The sequence below is a fragment of the Empidonax traillii genome, unplaced genomic scaffold (genome assembly GCF_003031625.1).
Source record: "Empidonax traillii isolate 1590-97213 ecotype Southwest subspecies unplaced genomic scaffold, ASM303162v1 scaffold533:size792476, whole genome shotgun sequence".
NCBI classification, from domain to species: Eukaryota; Metazoa; Chordata; class Aves; order Passeriformes; family Tyrannidae; genus Empidonax; species Empidonax traillii.
The window spans coordinates 58066-75409 of NW_020955726.1; the positions used below are offsets into that span (position 1 = coordinate 58066).

The window sequence follows — 17344 nt, forward strand, 5'->3', positions numbered from 1 at the left end:
ACTCTGTAGTCTGTTGTCTGAAAGGGGAGTAAAGTTTAATCTTGAGCCCACATGAGCCTGAATTTGCATTGTTTGCAGATGTGGTGATTGTACTGCTTAAGATGTAAATAAGGATAGCATCTGTCTCTATACAAATTTTGTGTGTGTGCCCAAGATCGAAGCTGTTGTGTTTTCCCCTGTGCAAATATATTTGTGTTTAAATGTTATATACCAGTGGCTTTAAAAATTTGGCTGACCATCCACTGGCAGCATGGAGCACAGAGATGACCACCCTCTGCACTCTTGAGATGCCTTTTGCCTCTTCAGCTCAGTGAGAGCTAAAAATGCCTGGGGGACTGTTTGAGTCCTTGGTGAGCACAGTTCAGAAAGAAGGTTTCCCCAGTCATTTTGTTTGATTCCTGATGTAACATCTGTCAGATCTCCAGGAGCAGATTTTTTTAGCCAGAATGGAAACGTGTCGATGTAGGATGTCTATTTGTTTGGCCAGTGGTGGTCCTCAGACCGGCACTCTATGTATTCTTGGTGCAGAGGATAACATGTTTTTTACTCCAATGTACATTTGGGACAGAGCAAGTTGGGGAATTGCTTTGAGTGGCAGATCAGTAGAGGAGGCAAAAGTGTGTGAAAAATACTGAGCTGGAACAAAGGAAGGTGACAGAGACTCTCAGGTACATCATGTGACTCTTGGGGATGGTCCTGTGCAGGGCCAAGAGTTGGACTTGATGATCTTTGTGGCCCCTTCCAACTCAGTATATTCTGTGATTCTGTGACAGCACATAAGGAACAAACAGTAATTAGAGTTCGTGGCTGCTGTTTGATACTGATGTGGGTCTTTGATCTCTTTCACCTCCCTCTGTTCCTGTTGAGAAAGCTGTTGTTGATGCAAAGGTTTTGATACTGCTGAAGAGAAGAGGATAGCTGAAGACGTGGCTGAAACTAAACAATGTCAGTTTACTCTTTTCTATTATTGCAGTCAAACCTTGATATCATGGAGAAGAAAATCCAGTGGGTTTATGCTGTATAGCTTTTACACATTGTGCAATGTCAGTAGAGCAAAATGAAAAAAAGGGAGAAGTCTAGGAAATAGCCCTTTCTGGAGAAAAAATACTTCTCTTTTTTTTTTTTTTTTTTTTTTTTTTTTTTTTTTTTTTTTTTTTTTTTTTTTTTTTTTTTTTTTTTTTTTTTTTTTTTTTTTTTTTTTTTTAACATAATTTCCCTGCCCTATACAGGACCAGGAAAGCTCTTTCCCCAGAGTCCTTTCTGTTCAGAGGCTCTCTCCTAGATGGTGCTTCCTAGATGGTAAGTGCATCTCCCTTGTCTTGTGTCCAGCATGCTGCTTGCCTCTGTTGTGCATATGAAAGATAGTTCTGATCTGAGAGTATTAACTGTGGTGGCGTAGCTTCTTCCTTCTTGTTACACTGAACAGGTAAAAAGGAGCTGAGTGACCCCCTTTCCCCTCTAAAAAGTGAAGTGGGCCCTTCATCTAGCAATCAAAATGTCTACTGTAGCTTTTTCACCCCAAGGAGACATGCTCCCCTGAGGGAGGTTAGTTGGATTTATTAGAGTCTCTGCTGTGATGAGGAGATTTAGTGCATGGCAATGCCTGAACTCAGAGTGCTGGTTGTGGCAACGTGCTGCTGCTGGCAAGACTGTACTCTTCACTTTGGTTTCTCTGTAAGTTCTATAGTCTTTAGGCACTGTAGTGTTTAGGTGATGGAAATGTACATCCTTTTCCTTGTAATGCTGCACTTCATGTAACTCCCTGGAGAGCTGACCTTGTATTAGACCCAGACTTTGTCAAAGCAGATGACTTATCTTGGCTTTACATCAGGCTCCAGAGCACAGGAATTAGCAGCTGAAATGGATGGCATCTGCTTTTACGAAAGCTTCAGCATGGGGAGGCTTAAATTTTTAATATTCTAAACAAAAACAAATTCTCCTTGGCAATTTCTAATCACTCTTCCTTGTCTCTCATGAGGGAAATTGATAAAAAACATATTGAGAATCTGTTTGGTTTTTGGAGAAGGCTGGCTGGGTTGATGCATTTAGTTTTTGTCTTTAGTATTTGATATTCTCCTGCAGTGCCAAAGCCTACAATGCTATATCACTGTGCTCTTGTGTCAAAACTCCAGAGTGAATGGACCTGATTTCACTCGCCAAACAAAATGCAAAGTAGATACAAAAAAAATTGCATCCGATGAAGCACATTGTAGATAATAAAATACTTTTGGGTTTAGTAATATAAATTATTTGACAGTGGCAAATTCATAATACATGTTTTATTTAGAGAATCTCTCCTGTTTTTATGTGTTTTTCATGAGTAGCATAAATTTTCCTTGAATATATTGTTAGTTCAGAATGAATATCTGTAGCCATGCATTTGATTTACAAAGAGCTTCCAAGCATGGTATTGTTCTTTAGATTCAAAATTTGAATTAATCCTATTAGGTTCATCAATTTAATTATATGCTTGCCATACTCTCCTAGGAACAATAGAGCTTCTTCTGTCACATATTTTAATGTAATCAATTCTTATTATAAGCCTGAAATCCATTTAATACATTTTTAAAAAATATTTATTTCAAATTAATATTTTCAGTGACTACTGTTTATTAAACCTTACCTTAAAATTCACCATTTAATGGGTTAGGAATATCATAGAATCATGGAATATTTATGGTTGGGAGTGACCTTAAAGATTATCTAGTCCCAATCCTCCCTGTCATGTACAGGGACACCTCCCAATAGCCCAGGTTGCTCAAGGCCTTATCGAATGGGGCTTTGAACGCTACCAGGATTGGGGCATCCACAACCTCCCTGGGCAACCTGTTCCAGTATCTCAGCACTCCCACAGTAAAGAATTTTTTCCTAATGTCTATCCTGAATTCCCCCTCTTTCAGTTTGTACCCATTACCCCTTGTCCTACTGCTACAATTCCTAATGAAGGGTCCCCCTCTGGCTTCCCTGCAGGCCCCCTTCAGATACTGGAAAGTTGTTATGAGGTCTCCAGGCAACCTCTTCTCCAGGCTTAACAGCCCCAACTTTCTCAGCCTGTCTTCATAGGGGAGGTGCTCCAGTCCTCTTCTCAACTTCATAGCCTTCCTCTGGACTTGCTTCAACAGTTCCATGTCCTTGTTATGTTGGGTACACCAGAACTGTATGCAGTGGTCCAGATGGGGTCTCACATGAGCAGAGTAGAGGGGGAGAACCTTCTCCTTTGACTTGCTAGCCACGCTCCTTTTGGTGCAGCCCAGCAGAAAGTTGGCTTTCTGGGCTGAGTGCAAACTGCCAGCTCATGTTGCGTTTTTCATCAGCCATTACCCTCAAGTCCTTCTCTGTAGGGCTGCTGCTCTCAATCACTTCTCCACCCAGACTGTAGGTGGGCCTGGGATTGCTGAGACTCAGGTGCAGAACCCTGCACTTTGCTTCGTTGAACTTCATGAGGTTCACATGACCCCACCTCTTAGGTGTGACAAGGACCCTCTGGATGGTATCCCTTCCCTCCAGCATGTCGACTGTACCACGCACCTCGGTGTCATCAGTGAACTTGCTGAGGGTGCACTCACTCCCACTGTCCATGTTGCTGACAGAGATGTTGAACAGTTTTGGTCCCAATACTGACCCCTGAGAGACACCACTTATATGGACACAATGAATTAATTAGATTATGTTCTTGTAGGGCCACTTGAGTTGACACAGGCTTTGTCTTATGTGGTAGTGGACAAAACAGCCTGTTTTGGCCATGCAGTTCTGCTCAGACTATTTTCTTCACAATGGCTTTGTTGTCTCTCTGTCTTGCAGCAACTTCTGCTGATCGTTTTTACCGCATTGACAGATCTCAGGTAAATCTTTACTCAGTTATAATTTCTAGAGGTTGTTTTTTTTTTTTTTTTTTTAAAGCTATGTCTAATGCAGCCTAAAATGAATTATCTGCCTTTCCTCCTGTATATTCCATAATGTTACTGATGTTTCATGAGAAATAGACAAAATATTCTGTGCCATATTTTAGTAGATGTAATTTGCATTGTTTCAATGATGACTTGTGTCTGCTGACCATCTGCTCTTCTGTTTGCTACCAGTTTGATATAAAGGTCAGAATTTTCTGCCCTTGCCCTCCTTATTTTCTTACTGAGGGCATCTGTGTGGCACCAGTGTATTCACATTTATCTTTTCACTGATGCTTTTCAGCACCAGAAGCCTTGATCCTGTGCATGTGTCTGCCATGAAATACTATAAAACTTTAGGTGATGTTACAGTTTGAGTATTAGGAACAGAGCTGCATCAAATATTCCTGAAACAATATGCAGCTCTGCTGCATTCAAACCTGTGATAGAGATTTGACAATCTGAATATGTTTTCTAGAAAACAATGAAAATTTTATAGGGCTTTTGGTGTTTCTGATTTGTAGCCAGAATAGGCCAATTAGTGGCTGAGCATTAAGTGCAAATTGTTGATTTCACACACAGTGGTCATTTGTATTTAGTCCCCCTGAGAACTGTGTAAGCTGTTTCTGAATCACATGAACATATTATCATTCCTTAGCAAAAACAGCTGGTGCTTTAGTTCAAGCAGCAGGACCTGTGACTTTAGTTCAGAGTTTCCATGTTCAGTGTCTGCATGTAGCCACCATGGGACTCCTTTACACACACGTTGTGCATCTTTGTTTTCGTGATGTACTTCAACATTTCAAAGGCACAGGTGAAGAAGATGCATGTTAAACTAGGCAATCTGATCCTGTTTGGCTTATTCTGTATTTCCTTAATACTTGACACTGTACAGATGGTACATCTTACTCCTCCATCCTGTGCTTCTGTGGGGAAAAGGTCAATACTGTGTGATGGTCCCAGCACACAAACAGTGGGAAGTGTCCTGCCTGTTTGCCTACATAGACAGGCCTACTCCCACTCAGTGTTTTTTTTTTGAAGGACAATGAGCCTTCAGCGTCAATAACTAAAAGGAAGGACTAAGAAAGAAAACTTTATTAATGGAGATGTGAAACCAGAATGTACAAGCAGTAGAGGACTGCAAGAGTACCCTCAAACAATGCAAAGTTCTGTCAACCATCACTGAATGAGAGACCTTGGGTGTTGATCCTCATTTCGAAATGCAAACCTCAGCTTTTTATGTAGGCCTGTAGTTTTCATCAGAGTGACATGGAATCATTGAGTAGCAGCCTTTTAAGTGTTGCTGTGTGAAGCTTGCTAACTGAAAATCTTGTTTGGCTTGAAATCAATGAAATATTTATTAGTGACTTCTGTGGCATTGGTTTTAATGTGGTTGTGTAAGTATGCACTTAAGTACACAGAGTCCCCTGAATGCTCTTCAGAGACCTTATAGTGCAGCCAGCTGGGTCTAGGGTAGCTGGGTGCTCTGGGAGATAGTGAGGCTGCAGGTTCTTTATTTGTTGCTTGTATCCTTCCAACAGGAACATTTGCACTTTGTGACGGAAATTTCGCAGGACGAGATTTTTATTCTGGACCCAGAGATGGTAATGTCACAGCAGGTGGGGACGCCACCAGGAATGCCTGATCTGGTAGTGGAGCAGGCCTCTGGGTGAGTATTGCTGGGATCTGACTTTTCACAGTTGTATCAGAGATGAGCATCTCTTTATGGTCCCCTTTTTTTGAAGGACTGGGAGATGTGGGAGGGCAGACATTAGATGAGGAGCCGAGGACAGGAACAAATCCAGCCATGGTAATGACAGAAGGACAGTAGCATAATCTACATCTACTCCATTAGGCATTCTGGAGCACACAGCAGGGCTAAAAGACTTTGGCACCTTTTAACCTGCTGTATAGGTCAAGATACCATTTGACTATCTCCTCTGGCATAAATCTCTAATGATTGAGTTACAAACTTCTGTGTGTGTTTAGGGCTCTAATACTACTGTATAAGGACCTGAAGCCTTTTATGGCTAAGCAAGATGGTGAAGTGTCTGTTTCTTATCATCTTCTTGACAGACCAGAAATGCTTCAATTCATTTTTGGGAACAGTCTTATATTCATAATGAATTAATCCATTTAAACTTGCTATGGGCTGAAAAATGCTGGGAACCAGTAAGCGTAAGATGGCTTCAAAGTGGAGTACGCAGCAAATTTCTGAGGGGTGAATGCCTTTCTCTTCCTTCTTATATCCCCAGAATATCAGATCGGTGGAACCCTGCTGTGCGAAAGAGGATGCTGAGTGACGGTGGCCTCGGCAAGATCTCCCCCCACTACGAGGTACCTGACAAACAAAAGGACGCCAGCCAGACACATATGCTGCAGTAAGAGCCCTCTGCATTTCTCTGCTTGATGACGCACTGTCACTGTCACCACAGACAGCTCCTGGTGTCTCCTTTAAGCGTAATGAATTGTGCTGACATGCTGAAATTACAGAAGTCCTTTTGCTACCTCTCTCATGCTCTTCCATTCTGTTCTTCCTATTTCTCCCCTATTATATGTTCTTGCCTTTACTTCTTCCTCTGTGGCACCCTGAACTCTTAATTAATCTAGATCCAAGGACCCTAAAAGAAAATATGTTATTTTGGGTGCCTGAATTTCCACCTAAGGAAATGTTCTTAGCAACTATTTAGGGGAAAGATCGAAGCATTCACCCTCACTTTAGCTCTGATACAATATGACAAAACAGAAACCTCTAGAACTGCTGCTTGTTGTCAAAGATATAGGCAGTAGTTTTCATATAATCTTGAACCATGTAGGGTGACTAAACGTTGGTTTATCTTTCTGATAATTCCCCCATGGAGACTTCTACCACCATATCAATTTACCCTGTTCACATTTGTATAAAAACATCTCTTATTCTGCTTGCCTATTTTAGAAGTGGTTCTCAGTTTTTGATGATTTCACTTTAGATTTTCAGATCAGTAGATCTATAGTCACTACCAAAGTTTAGATGGGAAACACCTGTCAGAACTCTGTTGGTAGCTTTGAAAGATTCCAGTCTTTTGGGATTGTTTAACACTCCCTCCCCCTCCCCCCCCTCCACCCCCTGCACGAGTACCTAATGTATAATTATGTACATCAGTTCTGCTTTGTGTTTCTAGTTTGACTGCTTGGACATCCTTATGAACAGGTTTTAAAACTTAGTATAGAAAAATTAGGAATAGTGACCATGTGGTCCTTGTTTCAGATTTTGTTTCTGTCTGGATGTGTGTGGAAGGGGGCTGCAAGGTTTCTACAGGGCAGGCAGAGCCTACATTTCCAGGACAGATGCAGTGTGGATGGTAGACTGTGTAGCCATGTGGCTGCAAACTGGAAACTTTCCAGCAAACTGGAAACTGCTGTCAGGAGAAGGAGATAACATGCTAAGAAAGGGTGATCTACCTAGCACTGCCAGGAGACACATCCCTGGTTTTCTCCTATCGCCCTGAGGGATTCTGAGTTAGTTCTTGGTGCCCTTTGCAATGTGAAGAATGGTGAATTCAGGTTCACTTTTCCACAGACTGGAGTGGCAGGCCCCAAACTTTGGAGCTGACAAAGCTCTGAGAAAAGTGATCCATAGACACTTTTAGGCAGTCTAAAGAGGTGGTGAGAACATGTGGACTAATTTCTAATTGGTAAGAGGACTGATTTTGGTTACATCAGCATGACTGGAAATGTTTGCTTAGCTGTAAAAATTATGTTTAGTAGATTTATTAATTACAAGAAAAGTCAGCAGCATTGCCCTGAGTAAAGTGTATCTGTCACTGTCTACTCTAAGGAATTGTTTTCTTTACAGCTTTTCTAAACTTTAATTGTTTTGGCTGAAAGTTTTCATGGTAAGACTCCATCTTGGACTGATTCTTTTTCTTTTAGTAAAAACTTAAAAAAGTCAGTTCGTTCTGAAGACAAGATTTGTGGAAAATGTACTCCTTTAAATTACCTTCTTTCAAATAAATAAATAAATCCAGCGGTTGATTCCTGAGATGTTTTAGTGCTGACAGTGGAATGAACTTCATTGGAATGAAGTTTTGGAGGCTTGACATTTTATAAAATGTCATCATAATACCAGGGAGATGCCTTTCGCTGTCTTGAAAATTACCCCTGAGTTTGCCCTGCTGATGAGATTGCTCATGCACTTTGGAGACATCTCAGATTCGGGAGTTTTGCTTTCAAAAGTTTCTGTCTGTACATGCTCACTGAGGATTTATGACTGTCTGTGCCTAATTCAGGTTGCAAGCCTACCCACAGGGCTGAGGGAAGGGGTGCCGTGCTGCTCGCCAGCTGATCTCCAGTAGAAAGGAGAAAAGGGATGCAGTAATCATGGTCAAATGGAGATGGGTCAGGAAAAGGTGTGTGAAGGAACAAGGAGAAGAAGTTGCAAGAGCCAAAGGAGTAGAATCGAAAAGGGAGTATGTGCAGGAGGTTGGGGAACTGGGTTAGAGGATGGAAGCTGTTTGCTAGGAGCACAGAGGACATGCAGGTGTCTGGAAATCAGAATGGGAATAATGAAAAGAAAGAGGATGTGGAGTGTATATAGGTAAGGGAATAGTGAGACAGGCTAGGGACACAGAGGAAGGGTCTGTGACTGTTTCTCTCCAGAATCTGAAATTCTGGGTTTATGCAGATTTTTCATTACACAGGTGGGCAAGCTCTGAAATATGTTTAGACACTGCCTTATTTGCTGCCAAGATGGAAGATATATAGTAAATGAGTCAGGGTATCATGGTGGAGAAAGGAAGGTACTGTTACTGTTAAGGTACTTGAATGCTGCTCTGGGGGACTGGCTTCTCTGCTCAACATCCCAGACAGGATTTCTGACCAATAAAGATTTACAACAAACTTTTTGCAAATGGCCTGTTAACAGTGGACTCCTCATTCTATGTGTGTCCACTGTGAAGTAGCTTTGGTTCCTGGAAGGCCAGTACAAGAAAAATTTGAAAGAGAGTGAAGGGCTGGAAACTGAGAAATAGTCTTTCTGTTGCCTCAGGTTGTAATACTAAAATTAATGGAAAGTTTGTGCCTGCTTTCCCAGCTGCAGAATACAGATAATATTGCAACCTCACCTTAGAGGAGCAGAGTGAGGGTAAATTTCATGGCCATGAGAAGCTTGGGTACTATGGGGACATGCTGTCAGAGACGCTTAGCGGGAAATTAATCATTTTGCATTCTGTGCAGTCTTGGTATTGTGGCATAAATAAATCTTGAGGCTGTGCACTGCATATACAGAAGGATATCATGCAGGTCTCTACTAAAATACTGAGACAAGAGTCCAGCAGAAGAAAGTAAAGGGTGGCAATGTGATTTCAGGTTGTCATGACACTTAATGTAACAGGGGTGGAGTATGATGCTCGGGTGACATGAGCTCTCACATTTCCAAACTGTCAAATGTTTGAATTTGCGACGTAAAATAGTCTTTCTAACCTGGCACTTTAAAGCAAAAGAAAGAAGTGTTTTAGAGAGCACTATTATGTTTTGGCAGCTGAAGTAGCTCACAGGTTCTTTACAAAGATTTGTCCTTTCAGAAGTTATTTTTCAAATAAAATTTGAGAGAAGGATTCTAGCAAAATTTTTAAAGAGGAATATGGCAGAGAACAGAGAGGACAATTCCTCCTGTATGTGGAGCTCTTATGGATCTTTTAAGAATCATCAGCATCCATTATTTTACATCTAATCTGAAATACTGTACAGCATTTCCGAGTCAAAGTGCATTATCCTATAACCCAGGCCAAGTGATAGGGGACTTGGCAACTATGGCACTTGAGAAAAAGTGTCATAGTTGACTCACTGGGAATGTTTTCTCAGTGGTCATTTTTCTCCTAAACAGTTTGGAGTGAAACTCTTCAGGTGTTAGGAAGAGATTAAACCACAGCTGGTCATAATATAGCTGCAGGCTGCTTAGAGTGCATCTGTCATCACTATATACACACATATATAAATATGTGTGTATATGCATATTTATATATATAAAACCTCTTTGAGATTAGGTAATTATTTCTGACAAGTGAGGAATGTAGCTAAAAAGTCAAAGTATGCAAATAGAAAGATCCTTTAAATTATTTCAATAAATGGAAGCAGAGAAGAGAATGTGTGATCTGAAAATAATTATAATGTTTGCTGTTGCTTTTGATCACAAGCTTTTGTGTCAAACTGTGATTTGAATATAATGGTTTTGAGGCAGAGTTCTTTCTGAGATAGAAATTATACTTTTGTTTTCAGTTAACTGAGCTTCAAGTTATTTTCAACTGGCTTTTGATTAATGGTATTTCTTGTTTTGTTCCTTTTTTTGATAGCTCTTTGATGTGTAACTGATGTATGGAGTGGACAGGACATGAAACAGTGTCTTGATGCAATAACCAGGAGCTGAGACAGATTGTAGTTTAACAGGAACATCAATTAATGTGAATGGTGCATAAAAAAACACAATAGGAAGACAATTTATTTGGACTAGAGGTACTTGTTCTTAAAAACGCTAAATATTCTGGTCTGACTCCACTGAAACATGTAACTGGACCCTTCCTTTATACATGAGTGGGTTCATCCTGATTTTATCCTATGATAAAATGGTGCAGTGAGTTGTGGATGACCTCATGGCCTGCTGCAAGCATTTGTTGTTGGCAATATATTTCTCTTGCTAGTTATGTTTGTCACCCTGTTATGTGTTCAGAGCTGGAAAATGAAATAAAATAAAAACCACAACAGCATACAAAGATGAAAAGGTGTCTATACCTTAGTAGAAGTTTATTCTATGTTTTTTAATTGAAGTAATTAATTTTCCCATTGTTTGGGGCAGTAACAAGCACTTTTCTAGCAGCTGTCCAGCTGTGATGGTAATGTATTTCCAAAGCTGCTAGCTGCATTGGCTGAATCGAGTGCATGGCTCGTGAAGGGTGGGTGAAGGTTGGCCAGAATGCCATCTGGTCTTGTCAGGGAGAGGAAGAAAAAATGCCTGTAGGTGCTGGAAGATGGTTGCAGCCCTCTACACTAAATAGACATTAATTAGCTCCTAATACCATGCAGGCATTGCTGTATGAGGCAGTAATAACCTAGTTCCTCAGAGGGAAGAAGAAAAAGGCTAAATGCCAAGTGTTTCAACTCAACCACAAGAATCAGATCATTGCCCAGGAAATCAGTGTGACAGTGCAGATGTTACTAGGTGGTTTAGGGTATTTTTTTAAAGAGAAATCTTTGTTAGTACAAGATGAGAAGAGCATCAGGTATACAGCTTTGAATGTAGAAAGGAGAAGGAACGCTCATTTAGTGAAAATTTAGAAAATATAAAGAGATGACTGAGAACATACTAGGCAGGAGCTGCATAGTGACAGCGAACCTTTAAAATGTTGAAGGTTGGCAAAGACTTGAAGAATCCAAGGCTTTTTCCCAAAAGTCTTCCCCTGGAAAACTCAGCATCAGCTCTTAAATGGGCAGAGTAGTCTGACCTGGTGTTTTTGATAATAAAATCTGAATTAATTTTCAGGTTCAGATTTAGTGCAAACTGCATTTATAAGATTAAGCCACAAGAGTGAATTGTGTATGTTTTAATCAGGAACCTGTACACCTGTACAAATTACTTTCCATTGCCCAGATGAGGCTCCATGAGAACCGACCGCTTTCAAACAAATCTTATTTTAGTGAAGGCATAAATCACCATCTCACCTTTACTGTACACTCCTGTGTAGTCTTTATGATAGAACTAGGCCATAACAGAGCACAGTATCTGGTTTTGCTCAACTCTCCCTTTTCTTTCTCTTCTGTTGTCTTAGATACTTTTACAAATAGCTTGCAAGGCATCGTTCTCACTACCTGAAAGTGGAGCATGAGAAAGGTTTGCCCAAAGCAATTCTCTGCCTCTCACTAGGAAAGGGATGTCAAAAAGAAGGGGTTGTTAGTAAAAAGGAAGATGTAGGCTCAAAAAAGAGGGAAAGTGATGCAAAGAGGATTGAGAATGAGTCAGGAAAAGGTAAACACAGGTTAAATAGGGAAAGAACTTTGAAGAAAGCAAAGAAAAATAAATTATAAGAATATAGCAAATGGATAAGAAATTGTTTGAAGGGAAAGCAAGTTCTCGAAGTGAGACCGAGTGCAAAAGTGATGCATTTCAGTGTGGGGCCTGGTCATGTATTTTTATAACTCTACTGTTGTCAGCATGATGCAATCACAATATTTACAGTTTTATACACATCCCAGATAGAGGCTACAGTTTATCCACCATTAGGAAAACCTTTCTTCAGTTGCTGCTGTAAATCTCCCCCTACCCCCACTTATGGAGAATTTCTTGACAAAGATGGCATCTCTTTTTTTTTTTAAACTCCAGTGCACAACTGGGGTAAATAATAAATGCCATAAATTTTATGGTCCTGTTGTGAATATTCTCTTCATATACTTTAAGATTTTAGTCACCTTCATTGGTTTCGGGGATTTTCAGTGGGGAAAAAAGCAGTAATTATTAGTTTTCTTTGAAATTCTATCTTAAAAATATGTGCCTGCAGTTCTGAAAAAACTGCTTTCTGCCCTTTCTCATTCCTTTAAATGTAACAATGAAAATCTCACAGATTTTTGGCCATATTTAAATATTTTTTTTAAAGCTTCTTGCCATCCACAAAAAAATTTCAGCCTGACAAACAATAGGAAGGCTCTTAAAATGGTGGATCTTGGCTGACAAAAAGGACTGTATTTTCTCTGAGAAATTTCTGTGTTTTTAAGTCAAACAGTTCCAGAAATAGATTGAATCTTTTTTTTTTTTTTTTTTTTCTGTATAGCCAGTTTGGTAATGAGCTACTCTAAACCAGGATAGTTATTTTTATTTTGTGGTATGATCAGTGACTACAAGAACAATCTATAGCATTGCAGACAGAAATAAATCCCAGTGAAATTCATACTCTTTTCATATCAACAAACAAAAGTCTTTGCTTAATGCCCTGTGCTACTTTGCAGCCTGTAGGCTTTCAAAAGTTTGTGTATGGACAGCTACTGTTGCTGGTATCTGTTACTATTTAGAAGCTAATTTGAGCTTTCACAATTTTTCTAAAGAAGCCTTTATTTCTCCTTCTGGAGCTGTTTGTTATACAGCAACACCAAGTACAGCTGCAGATGCAGAATATATACAGATTTGTCGAAAGATCTGCCATGTACCTGGAATTAAAACTTTTACTTGGACAAACATTAATTCACAATTTTGAGCCTCTCCCACATTTCACTTAATCCATGTCCACCTCCCCCAAGCACTGTCTGTAGTTCTAGTGATGTTCCTCCCTGTCATGACCAGAAGATAGGACTCCTGGCCGTGCTTAATTAGTAAACACATTTTAAATCAACTGTAGAAGAAAGGCAGAGTTGAGAGAGAAAAACAATGTTAAAATGGCAGAGGATGGAGAGGAATGTTCATACCAAAATACCTTTGCAAAGACTGGCCTGCATGAGATATGCTTGTGGTTTATCCTGAGTGAGGTAAACGTGAGAACAGACGTCCTCAACTCAGAATTCAAGAGGGTTTGCATCGCTTGAGTCATGTTGGTACCATCTCGTGCGTGGTTCCAGGCAGGCAAAGATCCTGTCTGAAGGGACAAAAGCAGGACTAGGGAAAGTGTTGCCACATACAGTCCCTGTTTGGTCAGGGGGTGAGTCATGGCCCTCTGGTGATGCAGCCATCAGACCTGAGGGACTTCTGCAAACAGTGATGGTTCTGGAAACTATTCAACATGAACTTCAGCAACTTCTGGTGCCACCTTTAAGTAATTAAATTAAGGCAAAACCTTATTTAATCACCTTTTTCTCTGTTTTAATTAGTAGAATTTTTATGTCCCTACTGCCAAAGTCTAGTGTTATCTAGAGAGAACTTGAGTGTAGAAAATTCGTGGGTTTTACTGATTAAAATTTTTTCAACAGTCGTTAGTATTTGGTACTTGTACATCATCCTGACAACCCCTATCTCAGTAATACTGAGCTTTAAGATCCTGACTTTTGCTTCTGCTCTTATTAACTATAATTGGGAAAGGAAGAAATCAGGATTTGGTTAAGATTTGCATGTCTGTGGCTTTATTTGTATATGTGAACAAAGTGCAAACAGTGTTGTTCTCTTCAAGAATGAAGTCTTCAGCCTTTGCTGTTGAGGTGCCTTAATACTAAGGGGTTTTAATAACAGTAGGCGCATCTGATGAGGTGGTTTATGTATCTACCTCTTCAATATGTGATGGAAATAGAGTACATCCTGTACTGTATCCTGGAAGATGTTTTAATTCTCATCGGTACTTAAAACCAATTAATTTTATTATTCAGCACTTAGCTCCCCAGAGTGGATTGGGTGGGATTTTAGCTTCCTCTTTTCCCACCCACCTGCCCCTGAGCCTTCAGCATGAGGGCTCTTAATGACTTTTGTGGCATCTCAACACCTGATGCACAGCTGAGGAAGTTCACCCTGATGGCAAGTTATTTTGGCAGACAGTGACATGCAAAACACTCTCACACACCATGAGACTACAAATTTGTTTCTTTAGAGAGATCTTGCCTGTAGACTGACATCCCACTTTCCAAAAGGGAAATGCAAGCAATCCAGCTCTGCTCTTCTCCTTGGGGCAACTTCCATCAAAAGAATACACGTGTACTTGACAAAGGAACCATCTTATTTGGATGTGAAAAACTCAACTGCCACCTAGCTTGAAAATGTTTTCTGAATAGTTCCAATAGAGAAAGGGGTGGCAACAAGTTTTCCACATGGATTTTTTTTTTTTTTTTAAATTTGGGGTACATTTAAGGGGTAAAAAGTTATGTTGACAGAGTACAGATAGCTGGGTGCCTTGTTTTCCTTAAGTGCTTTACCATAACAGCAATATATCTGCTTTCCACTCCCTGGCTGATAGCCAAGACTGAAGCAGTAGAGACTCTTTCCTCCTTTTTTTGTTACAACTCTATCCTTTTTTCCCCAGTGGCTTCTATCCTTGCTTGCTTGCTTTAGCCCTTGGTTTGCAAAGCAGAATCTTCTCTGAGAAGTAAAACAGCTTTACAGCAAAGAAGGCAGGATTATATCAAGAGGGTAACTTCCCGTAATCTTGTTTTCTGTTTGTCTGGGTAAAAGAAAATGACATTTGATAGTTTGATCTTTAGGGCCTACTGCTTTCCTGCAAGCATTGGACGTGTGGTAACTGCACATGGCAGGAGAAGGGTAGAGAGAGTGGATCTGATGACACCACTGTAGAACATGAATATCCCTCTCTCCAGCTTTATGTAGTGGAAAGACAAGATCTATGGTCCCCAGTGACATTAAGGCACTGGAAGAGGGGCTGGATGGATTTCCTGGGGTGATAAAGGATGATTGATAGAATTAAAGTATGTATTCTTCTGGGCATATTTTAAGCACTATTATAAATATAAGGTGAATATTCTCCACCATGGCAGACTTACAGTCCCCCCCCAAAATTGGAAAAGTAGCACACCTTCTAGTTTTAGATAATATCTGTATTTCTGTGTACTTGCTATGTATTTGCAAGAGTTGAAGGAAGAAAAAAACTAAACAACAAAACCCAAAACCCAGACATCCCAGTCCTAGTTTTCTGAGCATTGCACAGGAATAGTAAGCCTGTGTCCATGTGCTCTGTCCCTGCCAGAAGGAGCTGCCATCTGCTCAGAGAGGAGAGTGGTTCTTAATGTGTTCTCACTCACAACCAAGCTGTCTTATCAAAGCCAAAACTAGTAAGCTTCAGAGCCCTGGTATGAAATACAGTCCTGTGCATATGTTACACACACATGGGACTACACAGTGTGCTCAAGCTTTCACACTTGGACATCTCATAATATGCATTCAGACTGCATTTTTTAATACCTCGTTCATATTCCTAAGTTCTATTTTAACAGGCTTGGAGAGAGAAGGGAAACGTAGTTTGGTAAAATAACTACTCCAAACTATCACACAGAAGTACTACTTTGCCTGAGTTGATAGTATTAAACTCAAAAAAGTCAAACCTTTGCTAATTTTCTCAAATTCTTTAGATATCTTCATACTTGAATTTCATCTGTGGCTGAAAACTGGGAAGTGTCAAAAATACCATGCAACAAAAAGCAAAAGACAAAGGATAATTACATGGAAATAGGTCATCTTTTGAGGTTTGCAATTTAGTATTTTAGACTTGCAAATTTTAGAGTGTTTGGGTGAGACTGGGAACAATATTCTGACATGAGCCTTCACCTGAATCATGGAAAGAAAAGTGAGATTTTTGCACTGGGAGTACTTGAAAAGTTCACTGGTGAGCTAGTTTTGCTTGGTGGAGGTGGCATGGAAGAGGTTTATGTTTTCTGGAAAATATTGCTTAAAACAGAAAGTACCCATGAACATGAGTTGGGTTTATTGTTCTTGGGTTGGGGACGGATTCTCTGGTTCACCTGGGAACTGCTGAGGGAGTGTGTTTTCCAGGTTGTGTGTCTTGGCGTGGCTGCTCTGCAGAGAGCTGCCCCTTCTCTTCCATTTCTGAGGTGAGCGTCCTAACCCCCTGGCTGCAGGCTTATATGTCAGGGTGTAGAAGGCAGAGTGTCTTCTTAAGATGCCTACCAAAGGACTTCGTGGGTGAGAGGAGAAACTTCTGCAAGCATAAAAACATTCAAATTGTCCTTGCTTGTCTGCTGCTCCTCTGCTCTAGGAAAAGAGCACTAAAACCCACACCTTTGTCTCCATAGCTGAGACAGAGTGTGTTTAGCAGTGCTGGCACAGAGGTGTGTGCAAGGGAGGGAGATACATGAGGAGTGGGGCCATAACACATAGCCTTGCTGAGGTTCCTGGCAGTGTTGATGCCCGTGGGCAAGCAGGGACAGATGGACCTGGCTAAATTATGCCAAGAGCTGAAATCAGAGAGACAGAGGTGGCTTGGAGCCAGTGTAACCCTGACTCCAAGATTCCTGTTTCTATGCCAGGCATCTAAAAGTGCAGCACAAAACCGTATCTGAAACTCCCATTAGAAGTTTTATTCTCCATAAATTAGTCTATAGAACGAGTGCAAATGGCTTAACAGTTCTGCTCTGCCTAGGGCATGTGTGTTATGCATATTAATTAAGGTGATGTTTAAATTTTTGGGCCATTTTTTTTGTTTTAAGATGGCAAGAAAGTGAGGGTTTCTTAGTGCTTAGAACTTTGTGAAAATCAGGCCACTTATTTTTGAACATAATTACATGAATTTTTTCTGAGAGATTCTTGTGCCATTTATTAAAAGTGACTGGTTTGCATTGTAAGAAACAGACCACTTAAAGTAGCTTTTAGATTGTTTAGAAACCCAAAGGGGCCTAAGATTATTTGGGTAATACCTCAAGATACCAGGCAGCTGATGTGCTTCACCTCCATCTAAGCCTGAGGGCCAAGTGGAGATGTGTCTTATGAACCAGATTATAGGTGATGTGCTTGCATTGTGGCTGTCATGGTGTTGTGCTTAGTAAAATAATTTCTT

At 40.4% G+C, this 17344-nt stretch overlaps 1 protein-coding gene across 5 annotated transcripts in view; it reads left to right on the forward strand.

The window, feature by feature from the left end:
- The window catches only part of DGKI (diacylglycerol kinase iota), a 107773-nt gene that overhangs the window by 55665 nt on the left and 34764 nt on the right, over positions 1–17344 (forward strand). For all 5 annotated transcript variants that reach the window (XM_027897208.1, XM_027897210.1, XM_027897209.1 and 2 more), the window contains 4 exons: positions 1230–1299; positions 3802–3842; positions 5426–5553; positions 6140–6265. In XM_027897208.1, coding sequence (XP_027753009.1) covers positions 1230–1299; positions 3802–3842; positions 5426–5553; positions 6140–6265 — 365 coding nt within the window. The remainder of the gene's footprint in view (positions 1–1229; positions 1300–3801; positions 3843–5425; positions 5554–6139; positions 6266–17344) is intronic.